General features: G+C 47.6%; 1 protein-coding gene across 1 annotated transcript in view; it reads left to right on the top strand.

Moving 5' to 3' along the window:
- The first annotated feature begins 13,354 nt into the window (after positions 1–13,354).
- Positions 13,355–22,502, top strand: part of CSAD (cysteine sulfinic acid decarboxylase) — a 44,464-nt gene continuing 35,316 nt past the window's right edge. Inside the window, exons 1-3 of the mRNA XM_075593429.1 lie at positions 13,355–13,485; positions 15,748–15,874; positions 15,982–16,072. Coding sequence (XP_075449544.1) covers positions 13,369–13,485; positions 15,748–15,874; positions 15,982–16,072 — 335 coding nt within the window. The 5' untranslated portion in view covers positions 13,355–13,368. The remainder of the gene's footprint in view (positions 13,486–15,747; positions 15,875–15,981; positions 16,073–22,502) is intronic.

The following is a 22,502-nucleotide window of genomic DNA, read 5'->3' as shown; positions in this document are numbered from 1 at the left end:
AAGGAAACATACATAAAATGTGATGAAATGTGAGTAATCATTTTGTAATACAATGCACATGAAAGCTCAAGAGTAGCTAAATGCATATACATGATACAGAAAGTACATATATGTAACATTTGTGTTTAAACCAATATGTTGGGTTTTTAGTTCCAATAATTATAGGAAGATTGAGGTAGCCACATCTTATGAGAGATGTCAGCAAATATACATACCATGATCAGTCATACTGGAGATATACCTATAATGCAAAGGAACAATATATAAATTGCAAACATTGACATGCCATCTTCAGTACCGTAAACAACACAGCAAAGTGTGTATTTGGTGTTAAATGTACAACACCATGTATATTTCATGACATTCAAAATGTAAATCAGCCTGGTGTACACATCATCTGGATGTACATGTTACACTGCACCAATAACATTGTATGTAAGCATACTAGAAGCATGAATGATTATGGGCATAATATGTGTTTTGTCTTAGCATAAGGAATAACACAATGCTAAAATATTATTGCTTTGTTACCCAAGTTGTATTCACATACACACAACTAAAGTACAATTGAAGAGGGATTATATAACCTGTGCAACAATAACATACCGGTGCCACATCCCTTTGTGCACACAGCAGAGAAAAGAAAGGTGTGCAACCCATATTCATCTGTGTCCTAACAGAAGGTTATATAAAGAAACATTATTGTTAATATAACATAATTAAACTATAAAAGTAGTACTAGGAACATATGAGTTTGTACTTACAAGAAAAAAATGAATTGATGAGATTCTGTCGTGTCTGGCCACCACTGGCTGTTTGTTCATTTTCAGCAGCTACATGGGTGGGATGCTCGTCTACCAAAGCCTCAGCTAGGTCTGACTGTACATTGTGCCTGAGTGCAACATTGTGCAAAATGCAACAGGCAAGGATAATATCAGACACTTTTTGAGGCTTGTATAGAAGAGCCCCACCAGTTCTGTCCAGACACCTAAACCTGGTCTTGAGTAGGCCAAATGTCCTCTCTATAACAGATCTTGTAGATATATGGGCTGCATTGTACCTGTCCTCTGCTTCAGTTTGAGGGTTTAGCACCGGAGTCAAGAGCCACGGCCTAATTCCGTATCCTGAGTCACCTATAATGAATGGAGCACACATAAGCTGACATTAGTGATCAAATTGTACAATGCCAACATTCCTAAATCAACATGTGTTTTGTGTTAGAACATGTAAATATGTACTCACCCAGCAGCCAACCAGGTTCAAAATGTCCCTCTTCGAACGCATGGAAGACTGAAGAGTTCCTCAGGATAGAGGAATCGTGACTGGAACCAGGGAACTTGGGTACCACATGCATTATCCTCATCGTGGCATCACATACCACCTGTACATTGAGTGAATGGTAGTGCTTCCGATTGCGGTACACATGCTCACTCTGACTATGTGCAATCAAAGCAACATGTGTGCAATCGATTGCACCCAGCACACATGGTATCCCTGCTATATTATAAAAGCCAGTCCTGACTTCCAGCCACTCTGTCGCCTCTGTAGGAAAATGAATATAATTCCTAGCGCGTCTATTGAGTGCATAGAGAAACTGGGTCAAGGCCCGCGAGAATGTAGATTGCGAGACCCCGCCCACTATGCCCACAGTTGTCTGGTATGACGCGGAAGCAAGATAATGTAATGAGCACAGCATTTTAACAAGCCCAGGGACTGCACGACCTCTGGCTGTGAAAAAATCTAAATCCCCCCTTATCTCCTCATAAAGAGCTAAGATTGCTGCTGAACTCAAACGATAGCGACTTACAATCTCCTCCTCACTCACCCATCTAACAGGGTTCTCTCCCTGTACAGACGCGGACGAGGCACAAGTTGTCTCCTCTGTCTTCTCCTCTGATCTCCTGTCCCTCTACCTGTCCCTCGGCCTGTCCCTCTCCCTGTCCCTGTCGTATCCGCGTCACTGTCACTGTCCCTCGGTGTGTCCCTCCCTTGCCCTATATGATTGTCTTCATCATCAAGCATGTCATAGAAAAGAATGTTCCTCCGTCTCCTAAACATTCGCAACATTTTGAAATGAGTAGCTGTGAATGAGCAGGTAATGTGCGTCCTTTAAATAGGTATGTGATGATGTCAGGTGACATAGTAAAATGCAAGGTGTTACATTAACATAATAAAGTACTTCTGTGGCAAGCTGTGTGCACTTGTTGTTCTAAGTATTTGTTGTGTGTATTCTGCAGGGAATGATGATATTTGGCAATGATGTGACGTGAAGCTTTGTACAAAGATTGCTTGCAAATAAATAGTTGCATGTGCAATGCATGTAACACTTGTGAACGCAAGAGTCAGTCATGTAATGAGACAAAAAGGCTGAGATTGACGTGGGAAAAGTTTTGTGTAACATGTGTAATTATCCATGTTATTGTGACATGTTGGCAACAATGAATAGTCGTGTGCATATGCATGCATTTGTGTAAGGAGGATAGTTGGTATAGAATGAGTTTACAAGGTGTCCCAATGCTGAATTACTGTACATGTGTGTATAAGTTAGGTTGAAGTGCTTGTAATGCAACGGTTACAATGTAAACATGCAATGTGATTGAGCGTCCAATAAGTGACGTCATGAAAATAGGGAGGACCCAAAAGTATATGTAAACATGAGAAGACAGATGTACATGAACGTTTAAAGATGCGTGTCACATTACAAGCATTGTGTAATGTAAAGGAAGATGAATATACTGTGTATGAGTGACATGTGTGACATGTGTGACATCATGTAAATAATTGTCGCTGAGTTGAGTAAAATGTGTGATATGATGTGAGGTTCTCCTTTAAGAGTGTAGTATAGTATTTTCCCTTGCCACATCATCACATGATGAGTAATGTGACCCGCAAATGCTGCAAACATGTAAAAGTCGAATGTTATGCAAATAAGACACATCAGCTGTGACACAATGCAGGGAATGCCCCCACACTGTAATGCAAATCCCCCTTGTATTGTGAGCAATGAAACGTAAACAGTACTATACTGTTATACGTCCCCGCTCCATTGACTTCCATTGATGTACAGAAGATGTTTTTTTTCTAAGTGCCGTTCCGGCAGCCTTAGCGATCGTTCTCCCGTCCAAACTGCCAACTTTAGTTGGCGGGAGAAATCGGCCATAACATCTCAATTTCGTAGTGCCGATCAGCCCCGATAAGCTGTTTTTTTTTGTTGAATCCAGCCGATTTAAAAAAGTGGCGATCAGTGTCGAAAACAGGCTTATCGGCAGGCGACTGGCCATAACCAAATTATCGGCTCCGAAACCTGGCGATATGAAGCACTTATCGGCGCTTACTGAATCTCAAACCCAATTTTGGCTATAACATGGCCATATTTCCCTTATCAACGCTTACTGCATGAGGCCCTTAGTCCCTCTGTACAGCCCAGTTACACAACAGTCTTCTGCCAGATGCAGTACTCTAACCTCTCACTGAATGATGGTCCCTGGACTGTCACTACATGCCAAGGGTTCCTGCAGCCGTCCTAGCTCTTCACCACCTCCCTAGCAGAGGCAGAGGTATGGTTCACACTCACTCTCCCCCCGAGGGAAGATCACATGGAAGGCCCGAATCTCAGGCAGTTGTGTGACCTGCCTTCCTCAGACGGGAAGGACAACTACTAACTCTAGGGTGGTCCTGCCTTTAAGTACAGACAGGAGGCGGGCACCCCGTTGTTCCAGCTACAACAGGATGTACCAACCCCTGCGGTCACAAGTGCAGTACCAAATGGGAGGGGGAAAACCCCATACCAACTACTGGCAACCTGATTGTACCAGGTTTTACTGCCAGCCCAAAGGCAGAATAGTAGCCATCAGGTGACCTGGCTACACTCTTCCTCTGGTGGATTGCCAACGACCCCACTTGGGTCCTAAATTTTCGGGTACCATCCTAGAATGAAACTTGAACATAACAAGAAGATTTTTCACATAATGGTTTCAAACATCTACACATATTCACGATAACACATTTCAAGGAATACAGTACATACAGTTTTATTGGCATGTATCACCCAATGTGTCTGTATGTGCATACAAAAAGTCCCTCCCAACATGGATATCTCTTTATATAATAGTGCTCAGGTTCTGGCTTTCTTACTAGTGCTCCAGTACTGTCGGGCACTATGTAACGGAGTGCTCACAACAAACAAAGCGTGACCGCGAGGCCGAGGTGGGGATTTGATATAACACCAACCCACGGGCATGTCTGGAGTGTAGATTGGTCGAGGTAGCCGGGTCGGGGTAGGACAGGTCTGGATGGTCAGTAATACTTGCCGAGGTCGGTGTTGGAGAGTAGCGGATCGTATTAGGTACTTAGCCGTGGTCTGGATTGGAGAGAGGCGGATCATCGTACTTTGCCAAGGTCAGTATTGGACAGGTGCGGATGGTCGTACGTAGCTGAGGTCAGGAGAACAGAAGAGTAGATTCCAGAAGAGTAGCCAAGGTCAGGAACAGGGAACAAGGACCAGGACAAGACTGTGGAGGCAAGACAACAGTGAACACTTCGCTAGCAGGAAGGTTTTTGCTAAGCCAAATTTCCAGTGTGGCAGCTGAGCATATAAAGGTAGATTGTCCTATGAGGTTGGAGCATACTCAGGAGTATGCCTCGCTGTGGTTGGCTAGAGAGAGAGCAGAGGTGTATACACAGGCAGAGGAATCAGCAACAGGTGTAGTGAAGGCAGAGGAGCAAGAAAGGTTCTGCGCATGTGTGCGAGTGCTGCGCATAGCGGGTGCGTGCTGCGTGACGGCGTCACCGTGCGAGCGCAGCCTGGAGGCAGGGCCAGCGGGGACAGCATTTAGCGCAGAGTGTGGTCCGCGCGCGCCCCTAGATGGGATGCTGGTATTTGCCGGCAGGCGAGATGTGCAGCAGGAGGCAGAAGAAGCGGAACACCCGGTCGCGGGTTGGAGTAAGCGAGGAGCGCGCCGAGGATCACGGATCCTTACACAATGTTACTGAAAATACCCTCTTATGGTGGTATGCGCACGGCATGATCCACCTGGCTCAAAGCAAGAGTATAACGATATTCGTGGTAGGATTCTGAACACCCACAACCAGGCAATACTTTAGGCATGTATGCTATGGGTCTGGGAGTGTCATGCCAGGACAATGATTTAATTCGAACAATCTAGGAGGAGCATATAAGGGATAAAGGAAAAGAGAGAATACACAATTTAAGTGCAGATGTATGGAATGCAGAAATCTGGTTTATGCTGTAATCTTGGCTCGAGTGTTCAGCCTACTCACAAGATTCAGATGGATAGTGAGCAGTTTGCAATTTGGGCTGCTACCCGTATGGAATCAATGCAGTCTGGATCTCCCTCAAGGGCATACTCAGCAATATGTAGATGTATATAGGAGAGATAAGAGAACACTACAGAGCGCGATCAGTCTGATAAATAAATTTTATGTATAAAAGATATAAAAGTGCGCACTTACAATGTGCATAATAAAAGCAAGCATTTATCACATCATTAGTGAAAAACGGAGGGACACCGCACTCTCACCGCCTCCCCTGGGTCTTCTGAGCCTCCTCTGCGTGTAGTCTGCTGTCGGGGCCTGTCTCGTTGTGCCCGTCCAGGCGTGTGACGTCACGGTTCCTCGGCTAGAGAACTACGGATCGCCTTCAGGTCCAAAAAGATGCCACTCTACGAGTTTCGCCCAGTCTGAATGGACTGTATCCGGCTTCGTCAGGAGTGTATGTGCTAAGGTAAATTTATTTATTTATTTTATTTATTTATAAAATATTTTACCAGGAAGTAATACATTGAGAGTTACCTCTCGTTTTCAAGTATGTCCTGGGCACAGTGAAAAACAAATAATACATGGTTACAAGTACAGTTACATAAATGAACAAGGTATACATTATATACAAGACATTGCATGCACAGTTAAAGAAAATATATATTATGAGCGTATGAAACAGTTACAGACCAGGTTAAAATGTGAGACAGCCTTAGATTTGAAAGAACTTAAACTGGTGGTGGATGTGAGGGTCTCTGGTAGGTTGTTTCAGTTTTGGGGTGCACGGACCCCTTATATACCTTCATAAGGTAATTAAACAATTAAGCTAAAATAATTAGATCAGTCCTAATGGCACAGGTGTCTTTCTTACATAGAAAGGAGATATGAACATGGATATTGTATAAGTATATCACAAAATCCAAATGACTATAATAACAACCCACCCGGAATAATTCACATGACACATAGGATATGAACCGTCATTTAGACCATATAATGTTTGCAGAGAATAGTGTACTTATATCTTATATCAATATAGAGGTATATGTTAAGGTAATAACTCAATGGACAATTAATCTACTGGTATACAGAGGAGGGGAGCAATCATGAATAGTGATTCTAACATTACTTAAAGAACTTTGACGATAGATTATTTTATCTTATGTCTACTAGTTGATTGTGAAGAGGAAGAGGGCAATCATAAATAATACATTAGAATATTTGTCTTAGATATAATTAATCAATCTCAGATGGATATAAATCTTTAATGGAAGGATCATTAGTAATGATTTAAAGCATTCCCCTGGGCTGTCATCCCCTCCTGCACTATACCAATTCTCACCGGAGACCTCAGAATCCCAGTTCTCTCTTGAACTATTGAACCCCCAATTTTCCTCAGAACTATCAATATCCCACCCAGGAATCTTGTGAAGCATCTCATCCTTTTCCCATGTAGACAGAGTAGGCGATCCCCCTAATCCCTCATATGACTGGTACCCCACCATGATCTCACTGTCCCAGGGCGGTTTGGACATAGGCCTATGGGCCATTACATATTCCTGATACCGGGCCAGAAAAGCAGAAGTCGGAACATACGACCACACCGAAGGACTATCGGTCTCAGGGGCCAAGGCCATATCAGCTACGGCAGCAGCTGTTTGTTTATGGGCCAAACGTTCATTCATGGATTGAATAAAGGCAACTGTTCCTTTCACTGGAGCTATAGCGGTACTCACCGGAGCGGGAATCGGAAGCATCTCATCCGCCCCAGCGGTCGCTATCAGCAGAACGTCATCTCCGGCAAGTTGTACAGGATCATGGCGCTTATCCAGATCCTTATGTGTCTTGCGGTGTAGAGGTACAATAGAATCTGTATCTTGACTGGATTCCGCCACATGGTCATCAGGGCCGGAAGGTACCACCATCGGTAACAGAGAGTCTCTGTATAGGCCTGAGGACACATCCACGAAAGGTGGGCTCAACCGCCTCTCGGGTCTCACAGTTGCAGTCATCGGCAAGGGACTCCAATGTTGTGCAGTGTCATTGGCACCATTCGTTCCATCTCCAGTCTCGGCTGGCATAATCAAGAGCGGCCGAAACACCACAGAAGATCGGCGGCTACTGGTGCAGGAAGAGGGTAGGGACACATCCGCAGGGGAAAAGCACTGGATTATTTCCGCGTCATCAGTGGCAATCAGCAAGGCCAGTCCCGGCTCATGCGCCTCTGAGAACAACGGTGTCTAATCACCCCAGGCAGTCACCTTACCCGACCTCTCATGGGCTGGCTCCGGTTCACCGACCGTCTCTGGTTCCTCTGCGGGGACCGGTTCTGGTTCCGTCTCAACCTGCTCGATCGTCATCGGGACACTCGGATCCCTTTGGGCCTCATCTCGGGGACACGGGCCCTCCGAAGCCTCCATACTTGAGGTAGTTGGTTTAGCAGCAGTATCGACCGCCCAAGTATTGGGGTCAGTCGCATCTTTCTTGGCGAACTCCGTAGGCCTCAACAGCGTGGACTTCAGGAACTGTGCTCCGTAATGAGCACACTGGGCTCCCCAGACCAGGTCACCACCTGGGAAGTCGCACTTGGGACAAAGGCATCAAAGGTACCTCTTCCCTTCCACGGTGACCACCAAGAGTCCTCATGGTAATCTATAGTGGTCGAAATCCATATCAGTCATTTGTTTCTGAACACATGGGCACAAGAGCAAAGGGTAGCTCACTCCTTTCACTCGCCAGGCTCCGAAGAACTGAGGGTGCGGTCCGCTGAATCCGGTACCTCCCTTATTCTCCAAAGTCTTTAGGCATTGGCTGACGCCGTGTCCCCTCCCTCTGGTGGAGATTAGAGGAGGTTCACTCAGGATGTAGACGGGCGTGACTGACTCCTGGCTGAGCCAGTCACACCGCTTGGGTGGGGTTCTGGCTTTCGCGACAAACCCTTGCAGGATTCAGCAAAAAGTTCACGCACAGCCTGTTTGCAAGCAGCATGTGCGCTCTCCAGCCTTGGCGGGAGACGCCATTTTAGCTCATGTAACTCACGTTGCGGATTCCCAGGCATGGGAACCTCCATTTTGGGCACAATTCCTTCACAGACCACGCAATGACCGCGATTCCGGCAGGAATCCGTTCCTTGTGGCTCCTCACAGCACATAGATTAGCAGTCTACAAGAGTAGGTTGTACCCCATCTCGATACGCTGTACACGATTTTAGTCCATTACAAGAACTCTGTGGTTCCATAGTCTGGCTACTGGCTAGTAGTACTCTGGGCTTCTTCCTTATGCCGCCCCTCTAGGCTGCCGGCATCGCAGACCCTTCCTTCAGTGGCTCCTGGGGCTTCCAGGTACACCCCCTTCTAGGCATCTCGACTACCCACCTTAGGGCGACTTAGAACAACAATAGCCTTGGTGTCTCCAGACCATTCACCCGTTAGGGTCTTCTAGGTCGTTCTTTGCAAGGTTACGAGGTACACCATCCCCCTGACTACACCTAGGCTCCCTCTTTCTGTAATACTTGTTCTGGAAGCGTACCTTGTTACTTCCAGCTTTGTTTTGCTTAAAGCCTGTTCTGTTACAACCTCTCAGCAGTGCCTCCAAATGTAACGATGTTTCCCACACCCAATCGCAGATACAGTAGGGGCCATCACAGGGTGTATGGTGCATATACCTGCTGGCAACAGGAAGGCTGACTCTTCCGCCGATGGTAGTGGGGACACAGGACTAGACTTCTGGGGTTCATACCCCACATATCTCTTTAGCAGTGCAGCGCCTCCATCTGCCGTAGGCTCCAGGAGCTGAAGCTGATCTCCCACGGTAGAACTTATTACCGCTCCCCCCAGTAAGGTCACGCACCACGCAGGAGGAATAACAACAGGAATGGGTTTATTACTCTTCTGTACAATTCCAGGAACAAGGCAGGCCTCTGGCCGATGCAGTACTATCAGCTTTTCACTCGAGGATTGTCCCTGGACCATCACTACAGGCCAAGGGCACCCGCAGCCATCCTAGCTGTTCCCTACCTCCCTAGCAGAGGCAGAGGTATGGTCCACACTCACTCTCCCCCGAGGGAAAGAGGACTGGAGAAGGCCCAATCTCAGCCTTTCCACTGTGTGACCTGCCTTCCTCAGTGGGGAAGGACAACCAACCAATTTAGGGCGATCCTGCCTTTAAGTACTGCCAGGAGGAGGGCACCAGGTCTGGCTCATGATTGGTCATGCCAAGGCCCGATGTCACCACCTCCCACTGTCACTCAAATGCAGCTCCTCGGAGGGGGAAAACCCCATATCAACTACTGGCAACCTGATTGTACCAGGGTTTACTGCTAGCCCAAGGGAAGAATAGTAGCCATCAGGTGACCTGGCTACAGTCTCCCTCTGGTGGGACCCTGCTTGGGTCCTACATTTTTGGGTACCATCCTCAAATGTAACCTGAACATAACAAGAACATTTTTCACATAATTAATATCACATTACTATGGATGATATATTTAGTGAACACAAAGCATACAGTTTTATTTGAAAGATACATCAAATGACTGCCTTACTGAATATAGGTTCCTCCCAACATGGAGAACCTTTTTTTAATCAATAGTAGTGCTCTGGGTGGGGCTTTCTTACTAGTGCTCCTGACTCATCAGTGACTGTAATAGAGAACACCCTCTTAGAATTCCGTTCTGAAATGTACTCCACCCTATCCATATGCACTGATCTTCCTACCTTCCAGACACCCACCAAATAAGCTATTCTCTCCTGCAAGTTATGGAAGGTGCTCCAGCTGTGTTCTTGAACGTAAGCCTTTACAGCCTCTATTAACCACTGCTCCCTGTTGGCGTCAATCTCCCTCATTAACGGCTCGGGGACATACGGGAACTCAAACCCGTGGGAGTTCCGGTACTTTTGTACTACATGCCGCTCAGCTCGGCTGATTTTAGTGAGCCAGCGATCCTCAGCCTGATCTGGCTGGACCCAGTACAATGGTTCTTGAACCAGAGGTACATAATTATCTAGGGTCATACCCGTAGGCTGTATAACACCCAATCTAATCTCCGCTTCTCTCTTCCTCATGGTCTTAGCAGCCTCCTCGGGGCTAAACACTCCTTCAGCCCACCAATCATCTACAATGGTTCCTGTCTCTAACAAGAACCTTGTGCGGTCCATAAAGGGCACGTACTCCCTGAATTTAGGATGCCACAACGGTAGGGACCCGGCTGGTGTTACTACAGCAGACGTGGTAGTTTGATGTGGTGCTTGACAAGACTGTAACAATGGTATTTGGGACCAAGGCTACATTTTTAAAGCTTCCAATGACTGAGCTCCAGATCAGAACCAATGCTAAAACCACCCTAACTCCTGTTACTAGTTTCAAATACTTGGGCATATGGTTTGAATCCCATTTAACATTTGGGATGCACATTGGTACCCTGACATCCAAAACCTATGCAAAACTAGGTGTACTTTACAGGAACAAATCCTCCCTAAGTCTGCTGGTCAGAAAGCGTATCACACAGCAGATGCTAATACCAATTATCGACTATGGGGACATAGTATACGGCTCGGCACCCCAAACCCACCTTAGCAAACTTGATACCATCTACAATTCAATATGCCGTTTGTTCTCCCGGTGGGAGATTGTGGCCATTACTACGTCTGCGGTGCATGATACCTGCTCATAACAGGAGGGCTGAGTCGTCTGACGATGGCAGTGGGGACACAGGACTAGGCTTCTGGGGTTCATAAAGCCAAGGTATATAAGACGGTGCACCAGCAAAGGGAAAAAGTAGTAGCTGGACCGCTCGTTTCTGGTACAAAAATGCTTTATTTGTGGCACATAAAAACAGCAAGGGGAGAGACAACAGTTTATTGTCTCACTCTGTGCAGCACAGTACACGACAGGGTTCTGCCCAATGCAGCAACTGTCAGCTACTCACTGAAGGATGGTCCCTGGACAACCACTATGGGTCAAGGGCCCCCGCAGCTGTCCTGGCTCTACCCTGCCCCTCTAGCAGGGGCAGAGGCATGGCACACACTCACTCTCCCCCGGAGGGAAGAGGACCAGAGAAGGCCCAATAATCAGGCTCTTGGCTGTGTGACCTGCCCCTCTCAAGTAGGTAGAGGCACTACTGAATTTCGGGCGGCACTGCCCTTAAGTACAGCCAGGAGGAAGGCACCAGGTCTGCTCCATGATTGGACATGCTCAGACCTGATGTCACTGCCTTCCACTTTCACTCCACTGCAGCTCTAGTGAGTGGGGGAAACCTATATTGACTACTGGCAGCCTGATTGTACCAGGACTTACTGCCAGGAGTAGGGCAGGTTAGTAGCCATAGATGGCATGGCTACATAACTATTAATAAAAAAATAGCTTTTAAATAAATAAAGGGGTGAATGACACTCAGTAACCCTCAATGAGCTGAACCGCATTCATTTAATCTCCGAGGACTCCCCATTTCACGAGGAACTAGTGAAGCTACCGATATTACTTCCTGTTTTTTTTAAGTGGATTTAAATGGACATCCAATAGGAAGCCACAACCGATGATGTTGCAGCTTCCTATTGGCCTGAGATGTGACTGCCATTTTGTTTCCCCTAAGGAAGATTTAAACCAGGTAACTGAACCATGTATTTTCAAACCATGTTTGGCCCGTGTGACCGCATGGTTCCCACACTGAAAAAAAAAAAAGGTAAAAATAGAGTATGAGACATTGCTCCTTTAAGGCATTTTATGTTAGACGCATGATCTAATCTTCTGGACTGCGTTAGTGATGCAGTTAGGCTATAGAATGTTGTTGTACTTTGCTCCTGTGTGTCTGACTACAGTATAATGTTATTTCTCTTCTCTGTGGGTTAAACGCAAACTCACTTTCTCCTAACAGGTAAAGCTCCTTTCTACGTGAAACTTTGATGCCTAATTAAAAATGTTAATACTTTTTTGGCAGTCTGCCGTTGGTAACTTCCTTTCACTGACTTGCTTTTTATCTCTGTGCTGTTGTTGGTAACTTTATTCTTGCAAACGCTTGCTGGTAACTCTCTTCTTCCTTGTAACTCTCGTTTTTTCTGGTAACAACCCATTTTTTTTGCGATCCTTTTCTGGGAACTGTTTTTTTTGCCTTATCTTGCTGGTAACTCTCAATTTGCAGTGCCCTGTGCATAACTCTGTTTGCTGTCTCATTCTGGGCACTCGTGTTTGCCTGTCTCTGGGCACTCGTGTTTGCCTGTCTCTGAGCACTCTCGTTTGCCTGGCTCTTTCTGGGCACTCTCGTTTGCCTGGCTCTTTTAATATATTGTTTTGCTCCCTCTTGCAGATAACATTTTTCTGTCAAGAAGATGGCTCTCACCAGAAATATTTGCAGATTACTAAACATTTCTGCACAATCCAGAGCACAAACTCTGCTGGTGAAAGGTACATACAAGAACTGTAACCTTTAGGACTCAGACGGCACTGGGTGACAGTGATACACATTTTGCAACCTACAGGACCCGGTTCTTATTACAGTACATCATGACTGATAAAAATGTAAAGCTCTTTGAATCTGTAATCATTACTTTTTGCAAGATAGATATAGATATATATCATTTTTTTTTTTTGATCTGCTACAAAGCCATGAGTGATAGAGTAATACATAATATAATTAAATTATTCTGAACGCTAAAAAGCAGCAATCTCCCGTACTAGTAGCTGAGATGCTTACCAGTCAAGTTACTTGGTATAAAGCTCACTTCAGGGGAGCCATATCTTGGGCCAGTAGGAAGTCGCAACATCATCAGTTGTGGCTTCTTCTTGGAAAGCCATTTAAATCCCCTTTAAAAACCAACCGTGAAGTCCTAGCAGTAACTTCATCTGTAACTATCTCGGAAACCCAACGGTCCTCAGAGCTGAAAGGTTCTGCAGAACTCCCTGGTTCCAATCCTGTAAACAAAAAAAGCTACTGTACATGGATTTGCTGCTTTAAGTAAATTGTGGCTGGAAGTTTAGGCCCTTTCTTTACACATCCGTATAATAATGCACCTCTCTTCCCTACTGATTTGATCAAACAAAAATGCCCTGGTCACTCACATCTGTACTTTGTGACACACAGGTCATCGCTCAAGCACTGTGATGGCTGATGCGGGACCCTCTACCCAAGAACATAACACAGGAGATGAGTTCCTGAAAGAGGCTTTTAATATCCTAATGCAGGATGCAGTGCAAAAGGGCACTGATAGAAGCCACAAGGTGAGGCGTTGTTTAAAAAGGGTTAATACAAACTTAGCAATCATAAGATGCACAGTGAACTTTACTATAGAATGCACAGCTATGTATGACTCTCCTTATGATAACTTACACATCTACAGATGTAGCAGACGTTACCGCTTCCATTAATATGATGTGTAATGCTGACGCAATATTTAATGGTAGAGGTACTGAAAAAATGGTTGAGAGAATACATGCGTTATTTTGTGTTAACGGGCTTAATAAAGCCTGCTACAGACCCATCTTAAAACACACCTACTTAAGGAAGCATATAAGTAACTCCATGGCTGATAATTAACACCTCATACATTGACCTTGGCCCCCTGCAGACGCACTTACCAGAACGCCCTCCTACTATCTCTGCACGTTCTTCCTACCAACAAATTAGATTGTAAGCTCTTTGGAGCAGGGACTCCTTTTACTAAATGTTACTTTTATGTCTGAAGCACTTCTCTTTGTGTTATTTATATTATTTGTTATTTATATGATTGTCACATATATTCCTGCTGTGAAGCGCTATGTACATTAATGGTGCTATATAAATAAAGACATACATACATGCAAGACAACATATCACAGCAATACCATAATACCCGGTGTCCCTCTCTAGAGGAGACACTTACTGCGTCGCGCAGGACACTTTCCCAACACCAGGTGATCCCACCCAGTGTCCAGTAACCCCCACCCAATGTCCCGCACTCTTGGAGAGAACGTGGGTGACTGCGCAGTCACTATTAAACTAAGGGCCCGTTGGTGCACTTGTGGATTTGATAGTACCTGCCCGAGCACTCCCGTGCTCGGATCTCCTACTGGCATCGCAAAGGATCCGGCGACCGAAGAACACCGGAACCACCTCCAGGACGATCCCACCCGGAGGACTGTTGCAGCCGCAACGATGAACTGCGCTCACCTCAATGCACGGAGGCAGCGCCCGCTGAGTCCCTAACTGACTCCTATAACTATATGGACAATACTGTACTATAGGCCGTCCCTACAGCACAGCAACCTTGATGGCTTAGGGGGAAACTCCTAGGGGCCTACAGGGGTTAATAACCTGCCCCACTCCCCTAACTCGTCCCAGTCCTGACTATAACTTAACTGATCCCAGCGCCTGCAGCAACAAGCTGTAACCCACTGGATGCTTGCAGCCAACGTGCTGCGCAACACTGTGCCTGCCTGTCAGACCTCACGGCACTGACAGCCGTGACCCTGACAAGACAGCACACTAACACTAAGGGCAGCGTCCCTATCTTGGGCCTTCCCTACTCAATTACCCACTAATCTGGTTGGGAGTTGGGGCCTACCTGGGGTGTGGGTACCTATCTGGGTGCAGGAGCTGCACTCGCTCCGTGCACCTTTCCTTCCCTCACAGCTCCCTGACTCCAACTGCCTAACGTAAGTGACAGGGTCCCTAACCTAGGGCTGACCCTGGCAACACTCACTCTAATGGGGTACTCAGAGCTATCTCGGGCCCTGGGGGTGCTGGCCTAGTACAGGGAGTCCCTGACTTCTGTACTCTACCTCCTTCCCTGGGCTGCTCCTGGCTCTGACTGACTAGCGTGGGCTCAGCGCGCGAATTGTATCCACTCACTTGCCTGGAGATCCTAAGCCCTATTGCCTCCCTGGCATCACGTGGGGCGTGCAGAGGCTCCTGGGATCTGTAGTCCCTGCCTAGAGCCTCCCCTAATAGGCTACAGCTTCGCGGGCTTTCTTTCTCCTGCCCTGCGCATGCGCAAGCTATCTGGTGCTGCTGTGACTCTCTCACTACCTTCCCTACTCTCGCGCGACTCATCCCTGCCTCGGAGGTACTTCCTGCGCTTGCGCGACCACTGCGCATGTGCGAGCTAAGGGGCAATGGCGGCACCCTCGCTGCCCGGCTCTGGGAGCGCCGGGACCCCTGTGACACGCGTGTGGCCTTGGCAACCGGCCGCACGCGTCCCTGGCAACCCTCGAGCTGGGACCTGACCGCCCTCACCTCTGCAATCGCCGGGTGGAGCCGCCATTGGACTCGGCAGCACCCGCGATCGCCAACCAGGTGAGGGGGGTGCTTACAGGCTGGGGAGACCTGGCTACACATACATCTGTATCTATCACTGTGTTTCTTTGTAATATTAAGATCTGCAACTATCTGTCATTCTGCTATTGTCACTGTACTACTGTATGTGCAGTGCCAAATCCTCAAAACCACTTTTTCCACCTGCATAGACTTGTTCTTTTATACCTTGCCTTCTGGGGTTGCTGTAGGTGTGTGAGTGGATGGAGCCAGAGGAACTGCGTGGAGCTCTGAATTTAGATCTTCAGAGTCATGGGGAGTCCAAGGAGGTGTTGTTGGGTTACTGCCGAGACATCATCAGGCTCAGTGTCAAGACAGGTACTCTTCCAGTCGACACACACAACGTTATGCATCTACTGTATATAAGTATATTTTGTATCCACCACTGTGTAGGTAACATATGCTGATATAATCCCTACCTTTAGGACATCCTCGCTTCTTCAACCAACTCTTCTCTGGTTTAGATCGATATGCTTTGACTGGGAGAATCCTGAGTGAGACCTTGAACACCAGCCAGTGAGTGTCCCCCAACCTTCCTTGTTGCCTTTCGTGTCACTTTACTTTGTTGTTTGAAATTAATAGAGTGAATACATTTCAGACATATAGTTATAATGAGGTTTGTGTGTTTGGAATGGTGCTCAAAAAGTGCTGGGACTGAATTTAAAGGAAGGGAGCATGAACTGGGTAAATGACAAATAAATGATTAGTGGTACTGAGCCTTAAGAGGGCATAAGGTACCCTGAAGGTTGGGGTGGGTTGCCCAAGGACACCCCCCCCTTCCTCATTGGGTTAGCCCCAGGTATTGTACTCACTGTATTTTTCTTCCTTCCCCAGTCTCCCTTCCAGAGCGTGCAGCTGTAGTAGAATATGTTCCAAAAGCCAGGGTGTGCAGCGCACAGCAGTAATGAAGAGAGCAGGTCTTGCAAAAATAAGTCCTTTATTGATAATTCATAGGGTTGTGGGACAGCAGCAAACCTTCTACGCGTTTCGTTCAAAAGAACTTTATCAAGAAGTGCTGTGCGAGCTAAAACAAACAATTTAAATACAGCTGATTTGCCTGATTTCGCGCCAAATGGTGACGTCACTGGACGTCTCTAACCAATGAAATACATGATCTCCGCGCATGTGCGCGGCGCCAGAGTGCTAGGGATTCCCTGCTCATACCAGCCGTGCTCAATCACAGGATGTACGCCCCTCCGGGCGGTTCCACCGATGAGAGCACGCCTCTGACAGTCACAGGGGAACACCCTGGCTACAAGGCTATCAGCAGCCTATACTTAACTGTGTTACTTGTATATATTGCAGCTGATAGCCTTGTATCCCCTAGCTTATTCATTCCTCTATATGTATTTTGGTATTACACCGATCTCCAATTCCTTCTTAGCCTCCCTTATGGTCCTTATGTTATGCTATGAAGTAACAGGGGAAGGGTGATCTATCAGCGCATGCGCTGAGCGGAGAGGAGTGGGTGTTCCCCTGTGACTGTCAGAGGCGTGCTCTCATCGGTGGAACCGCCCGGAGGGGCGTACATCCTGTGATTGAGCATGGCTGGTATGAGCAGGGAATCCCTAGCACTCTGGCGCCGCGCGCATGCGCGGAGATCATGTATTTCATTGGTTAGAGACGTCCAGTGATGTCACCATTTGGCGCGAAATCAGGCAAATCAGCTGTATTTAAATTGTTAGTTTTAGTACACACAGCACTTCTTGATAAAGTTCTTTTGAACGAAACGCGTAGAAGGTTTGCTGCTGTCCCACCACCCTATGAATTATCAATAAAGGACTTATTTTTGCAAGACCTGCTCTCTTCATTACTGCTGTGCGCTGCACACCCTGGCTTTTGGAATATAGTTATAATGACCATTTTCTCATTTTGGACCAGACGTGTGGGATTAAAGAAGTTTGTGAGAACTAAAAATCAAGATTTAGTAAGCAGTGCTAGGCTTTAGTGCACCTTAAAGGAGCAATTCACCCAAACTAACCCTAAGTTTTTCTAGAATTGGAACCAGGGGTTCCCCCATAGTTGAACCTCGCTATTTTCAGTACACCCCGGTTCCTGATATACTACTGATGAAGTTACCAGTTTTACTTCCTGTTTTTTAAAGGGGATTTAAATGGTCAATTCAACCAATTATGTTGTGGCATCCTATTGGCCCAAGTTTTGGCAGCCATTTTGTTTCCCCTGGGGGGAGATTTAAATCCGGTAACTTTCATAAGTATCTTGTGAACTGGGGGGGTTCCTGAAGCTGAAAATAGCCTGTCTGGCACCAGAGGACCCCTCGGCTCCCATCCTGCAAAAACTTCCTAGTTTATTTTTATTTTTTTACATAATCTGAACCTGGGTGCTCCAGACCTGAACCATGCTATTTTTTAGCTCCATGGGCCTTTTTTGTGCCAATGGTTTCCCTTTTGTTTGGGGGAAAAAATGGCCACCAAATCTGCCTCACTTCCATAGGCCAATAGGAAGCGATAAGTACTGATAAAGTACTCCTGTACGAAACGCGTAGGTGCGTTCTTTTTGTCCTATTTTTTTCCCTGTATGTGTAGTTAGCATTAAATATAGTTTTTGTTTCATACTACTGCGGAGTGGCCAGGTTTGTTTTCCTGCCTGACATTGCAGGATGTCTGGAGCTGTGCTCTATCTACACCCATCGCTTTCCTGGGTGCTCCAGACCTGAACCATGCTATTTTTTAGCTCCGGGGGCCTTTTTTGTGCCAATGTTTTCCCTTTTGTTTGGGGGAAAAATGGCCACCAAATCTACCTCACTTCCATAGGCCAATAGGAAGCGGCAATGTAATTGCAGTCTGACATTGCAGGTTCCTATTGGATAAGAGGTCCCCTTTCAGTCCAAAGCGTCCATCTTCGCCTATCTCTCCAGGGATGGAGGACCCCAGCTCCGGCCACCAGCACTCCCATCCGGGCCAACTTAACCCTACCCAGGGTAACCTTCGCCTCAAGTGTTGCCTCAAAGTCACCTATTACTAGCGGGCCCAAGAGTAACCCCATGCCAGCTCTTAGTCAGAGCCCAGCCTATTATAGCCATCTGTCTCTGGGACCCTCCCACCTGGGAGTGACTCTACTTCAACTGGTGGAAGCCCTGACCCTGTCATCCCAGTCCCATCAACACCATAAACTCAAGGCTTTCTCGGGCACCCGGCCTATGCCCCTTGGTGAGGCAGAGTTCGAAGAGTGGAATGATCATGTGGGGCAAGCACTTTCTAAGTGGACCTGCTCCGACGCTGTAAAGCGGCAGCGAGTGCCTGCAGCCGCCCATATGGTACAGTTCTACTGGGCGTGCCACCCCGAAGCTGACTCCCAAGCACTCATGCACGCCCTTAACAAAGCCTGCGGCGCCCCGGACTATGCCATTTCCCTACTGGCCAAGTTCCACGCCCTTGCCCAAGTAGAAGGAGGTATTGGAATTCCTCCGACGGATTCAGTTTGCCCTATGGGCCTTGGTGAAGAAGAAGGTGGTACAAACGTCCAAGGCAGATGAGTTCCGAACCAACCAACTCTTACAGGGAGCATTGCCCATGCACCCGGTAGCTATCCGAATCAGTTATGGCCTTGCTCCAGGACATCCTCTTTCATTTGAAGACCTAATGGTTAGAGTGCAAGTTCAAGAGAACATCTTGATGGCCCGTCTTCCCCGGGCGGTTTGTGACTCGTCCAAAGAAGGGAAATCTGCGACCCCCTCAAAGGAGTCTCGAAAGGAAGGCTCCCATAAGGAAAAGGTAAAAGAAACATACAGGAAACTGGAAGGAAAACGGCGCTACTGCGCATGTCCGGAAAAAAGCTCCCAGAGTAATCTTCACACAACTTTATTGAACACACACAGGGCTGTGTGCAATACCAGCATGCACTACATACGGATAGGAATATTCTTATCAACACGTCATTAGGAGGTAGTGCCAAAGACACACTTGTCGAGAACACAGAACCGCCATTCTTTATCACTAACTTTAGCGAACAAGCGAACTCTATCAAAGCTATAATACGCAAACATTGGGCCACACTGTCTCTAGATCCATTATTAAGTAAAATGGTGTGTGTAGGACCAAAGATAGTGTTTCGTAGAGCCCCTACATTAGGGAACATGCTGGCACCCAGTATGTTGAAAACAACTAAGGATAGCAAAACCAAACGTTCCTTTTTTCCGAGATTGATTGGATCTTATAAATGTGGACATTGCAAAATTTGCCCCAGAATGATTAAGACTACGCATTTCTCTAACAAAGAGGACAGACACAAATATCAAATTAAATCGTTCATGTCATGTCAAACTAATTTTGTGGTTTACCTGTTACAATGCGGATGCAAAAAGCAATATGTGGGCCTAACGAGTAGAGCCCTGAAAATCCGCATTCTAGAACATCTTAGGTTAATTAAAAACAAAGACATGACACATCCGGTACCAATTCACTTTAACAACTGTCCGTTGGGTACAGTAGATAATTTCCATTGTTGTGCAATTGAACACATAGCCATCCCCCCACGTGGAGGGGATAGGAAGAAGCTCTTACATCAACGAGAGGCACACTGGATACATACATTAAATACACTACAACCCAACGGACTTAATGTGGATTGGGATCTGCGATGTTTCCTCTAGAATTATTTTAAGGAACTTTGACCTGAGATATGCATGTCCATAGACATATATGCACATGTATTTAACTATGAAATTATGTGTACTGTGAATTTACTGTTACCCTTCGCTTTGTCTTTTGTGTTTGTCCGGTCTCTTATGGCATATACGCATCGGCTTTTCTGGACACTGGGTCCCAGGTGACCATTGTGTACTGCCTGATCTATGATCAACAACTTAAACATCTGCCCTTGCAGTCGGCAGACAAGATGAAGCTGTGGGGACTCAGTAATGATGATTACCCCATTGACGGCGTGGTGAAAGTTCAGCTGGAAATACCACAGCTGAACACTGGCAGGTCTCACACCATGGATGTGAAGGCTCTAATATGCCCCGAGCCTCGAGAACATCCCAGCTCCCCAATCATATTGGGGACCAATGCCGATGTGGTGCGGGCGGCGATCAGAGCCTACTTACAAGAGGCCGGCGAACTACCCTTGTCTGCTCTAGAGATCCACCCAGTACTACTGGAAGAGTTTTGCAAGGTATCGGCTCTGGTGGACAGGGGACAGGGAACAGTAAGTCAGGGTCAGAATGCGACTTAGTCTGGTTTACCTGCCTGGTCTCCGCAGAGAATGCTGGAACCGTAGGTCCCAAATGCAGGGGGACAGGGGCTGGTTCTGCTGCGATCCTTGCTCACTGGCTCTTGGTGATCGCTGCAACAGGGGCCAGCTCAATTGTAAAAACGCAGGTTACATGCCCAGGGTCATTGCCAAGTAGGACCTCAGCATCTATCCCGGGCAAAACCCCCACCTCCCTCATGCCATGTCCGGCAGCCCAATCCAAAAAGACCCGGGCAACCTGGAGTGACCGCGGTCCTCTATCTGGCATGGTCACTCGCATCCCGGTGGCCGGTAGCAAATCCTCTGGCTGCACCATATCAGGGCGAACCAGGGTCACGGTGGCACCGGAGTCCAGCAAGCCGTCCGCCTGCCGGTCCCGATGGTCACCTTCCGTAGATGCTTCTGTCGGACAACTTTGGGCTGCATTCCGATTGGTGCAACCTGATGTCCCATGATCTCCGCTGCTGGTCCTGAGGTGACAAGTGCAGGTTCTCCCATGAACGTCCCTCTGTGGGATGGCTCCAGGGCTGTGCTTGGCTCCTCTGTGTGTGCCAGCTGCACACGGGCGACCAGCCTCACAGCTGGGGATCGTTGCCCCTGATCGGGTCCCTTGGACCGGTCCCAGTCCGGACAGTCTGGCCTGAGATGTCCGACCTTGTTGCAGGAAAAACACAGCCTCTCATGTTTAAACTCTGCAGCCTTGGGTGCGTTGACTGCTGCTGCAGGTTTGGGTGTCCACTGAGGGGTGGTTTTAGCTCCCTTGGCCACGCGGGCCACTCCTTTGGGAGCTGCTGCCTCATCCATTGCAGCCCTGCTGGCCACATACTCATCAGCCATCCTTGCAGCCTCCTCATAGGTTTTAGGATTGTGATCAAAGACGCATGGCCTCACGGCCGAGGGGAGCTGCTGCAGCAGCTGCTCTTGAAACACCAAGTCCAGTAGGGTATTGAATTTTGTAACCCCATTCCCTTCCACCCTCTGAGTCCCGTGTAAGGCCATACAGCTGGCATAGTCAGCAAAGGACTCCCCGGGAAGTACCCCTCCGTCCCCCGTCTGGAACTTGCCTCTGTATGCTTCTGGGGTCAGGGCATACTGGGTCAGCAATCTACTTTTCACATGACCGTAGTCATCAGCATCCACGCCTGGAATACCCTGCACAGTCCGTTTGGCTTTACCAGATAACAGTGGTCGCAAACTGACTACCCAGTCCCTGCGTGGAATTCGGAACCGGGAACACTGTGTCTCAAAGTCATTGAGAAAGGCATCAATGTCATCTGTGCCATCTACAAATTTGCTGAAGCTGTGGTGGTCCGCCCGGGGAAGCTCCTGTTCCCTGTTTACAAGGTGAGAGTGGGGGGCTCTTCCAAGCACTGTTGCCAGCCGCTGTACCCACTCAGTGGTGCTAACCCCCTCTCCCCATGCAGTAAGAAGTGCAGTGAGCCCAGGGATGGTAAGTCCGGCAGCCGCAGCGACTACCCCTTCCGCACTCCCTGGCGCCAAGCCACCACTATCCAGGTGGTCACCGACACCTTCCCCATGTCCTTGCAGCCCCGGAGCTGGAGGGACTTCCTGCACTCCGGGCTGACTTGCATCCGCTGCCACAGCAGCTACGGGGCCATGCCCTTCTGGTGGGGCCATCCTGGCCTCATGAAGCTCCAAGTCCTCCTCCAGCTGCCCCTTTGACCGACCATCTGTCGGTAGTCCATATCCCGCACATCTCTCCACGATCTGCGCC

The sequence above is a fragment of the Ascaphus truei genome, chromosome 3, assembly GCF_040206685.1.
Source record: "Ascaphus truei isolate aAscTru1 chromosome 3, aAscTru1.hap1, whole genome shotgun sequence".
Lineage (NCBI taxonomy): Eukaryota > Metazoa > Chordata > Amphibia > Anura > Ascaphidae > Ascaphus > Ascaphus truei.
The sequence above is the reverse complement of the archived record's forward strand: the minus strand, read 5'-3'. Positions and strand labels throughout refer to the sequence as shown.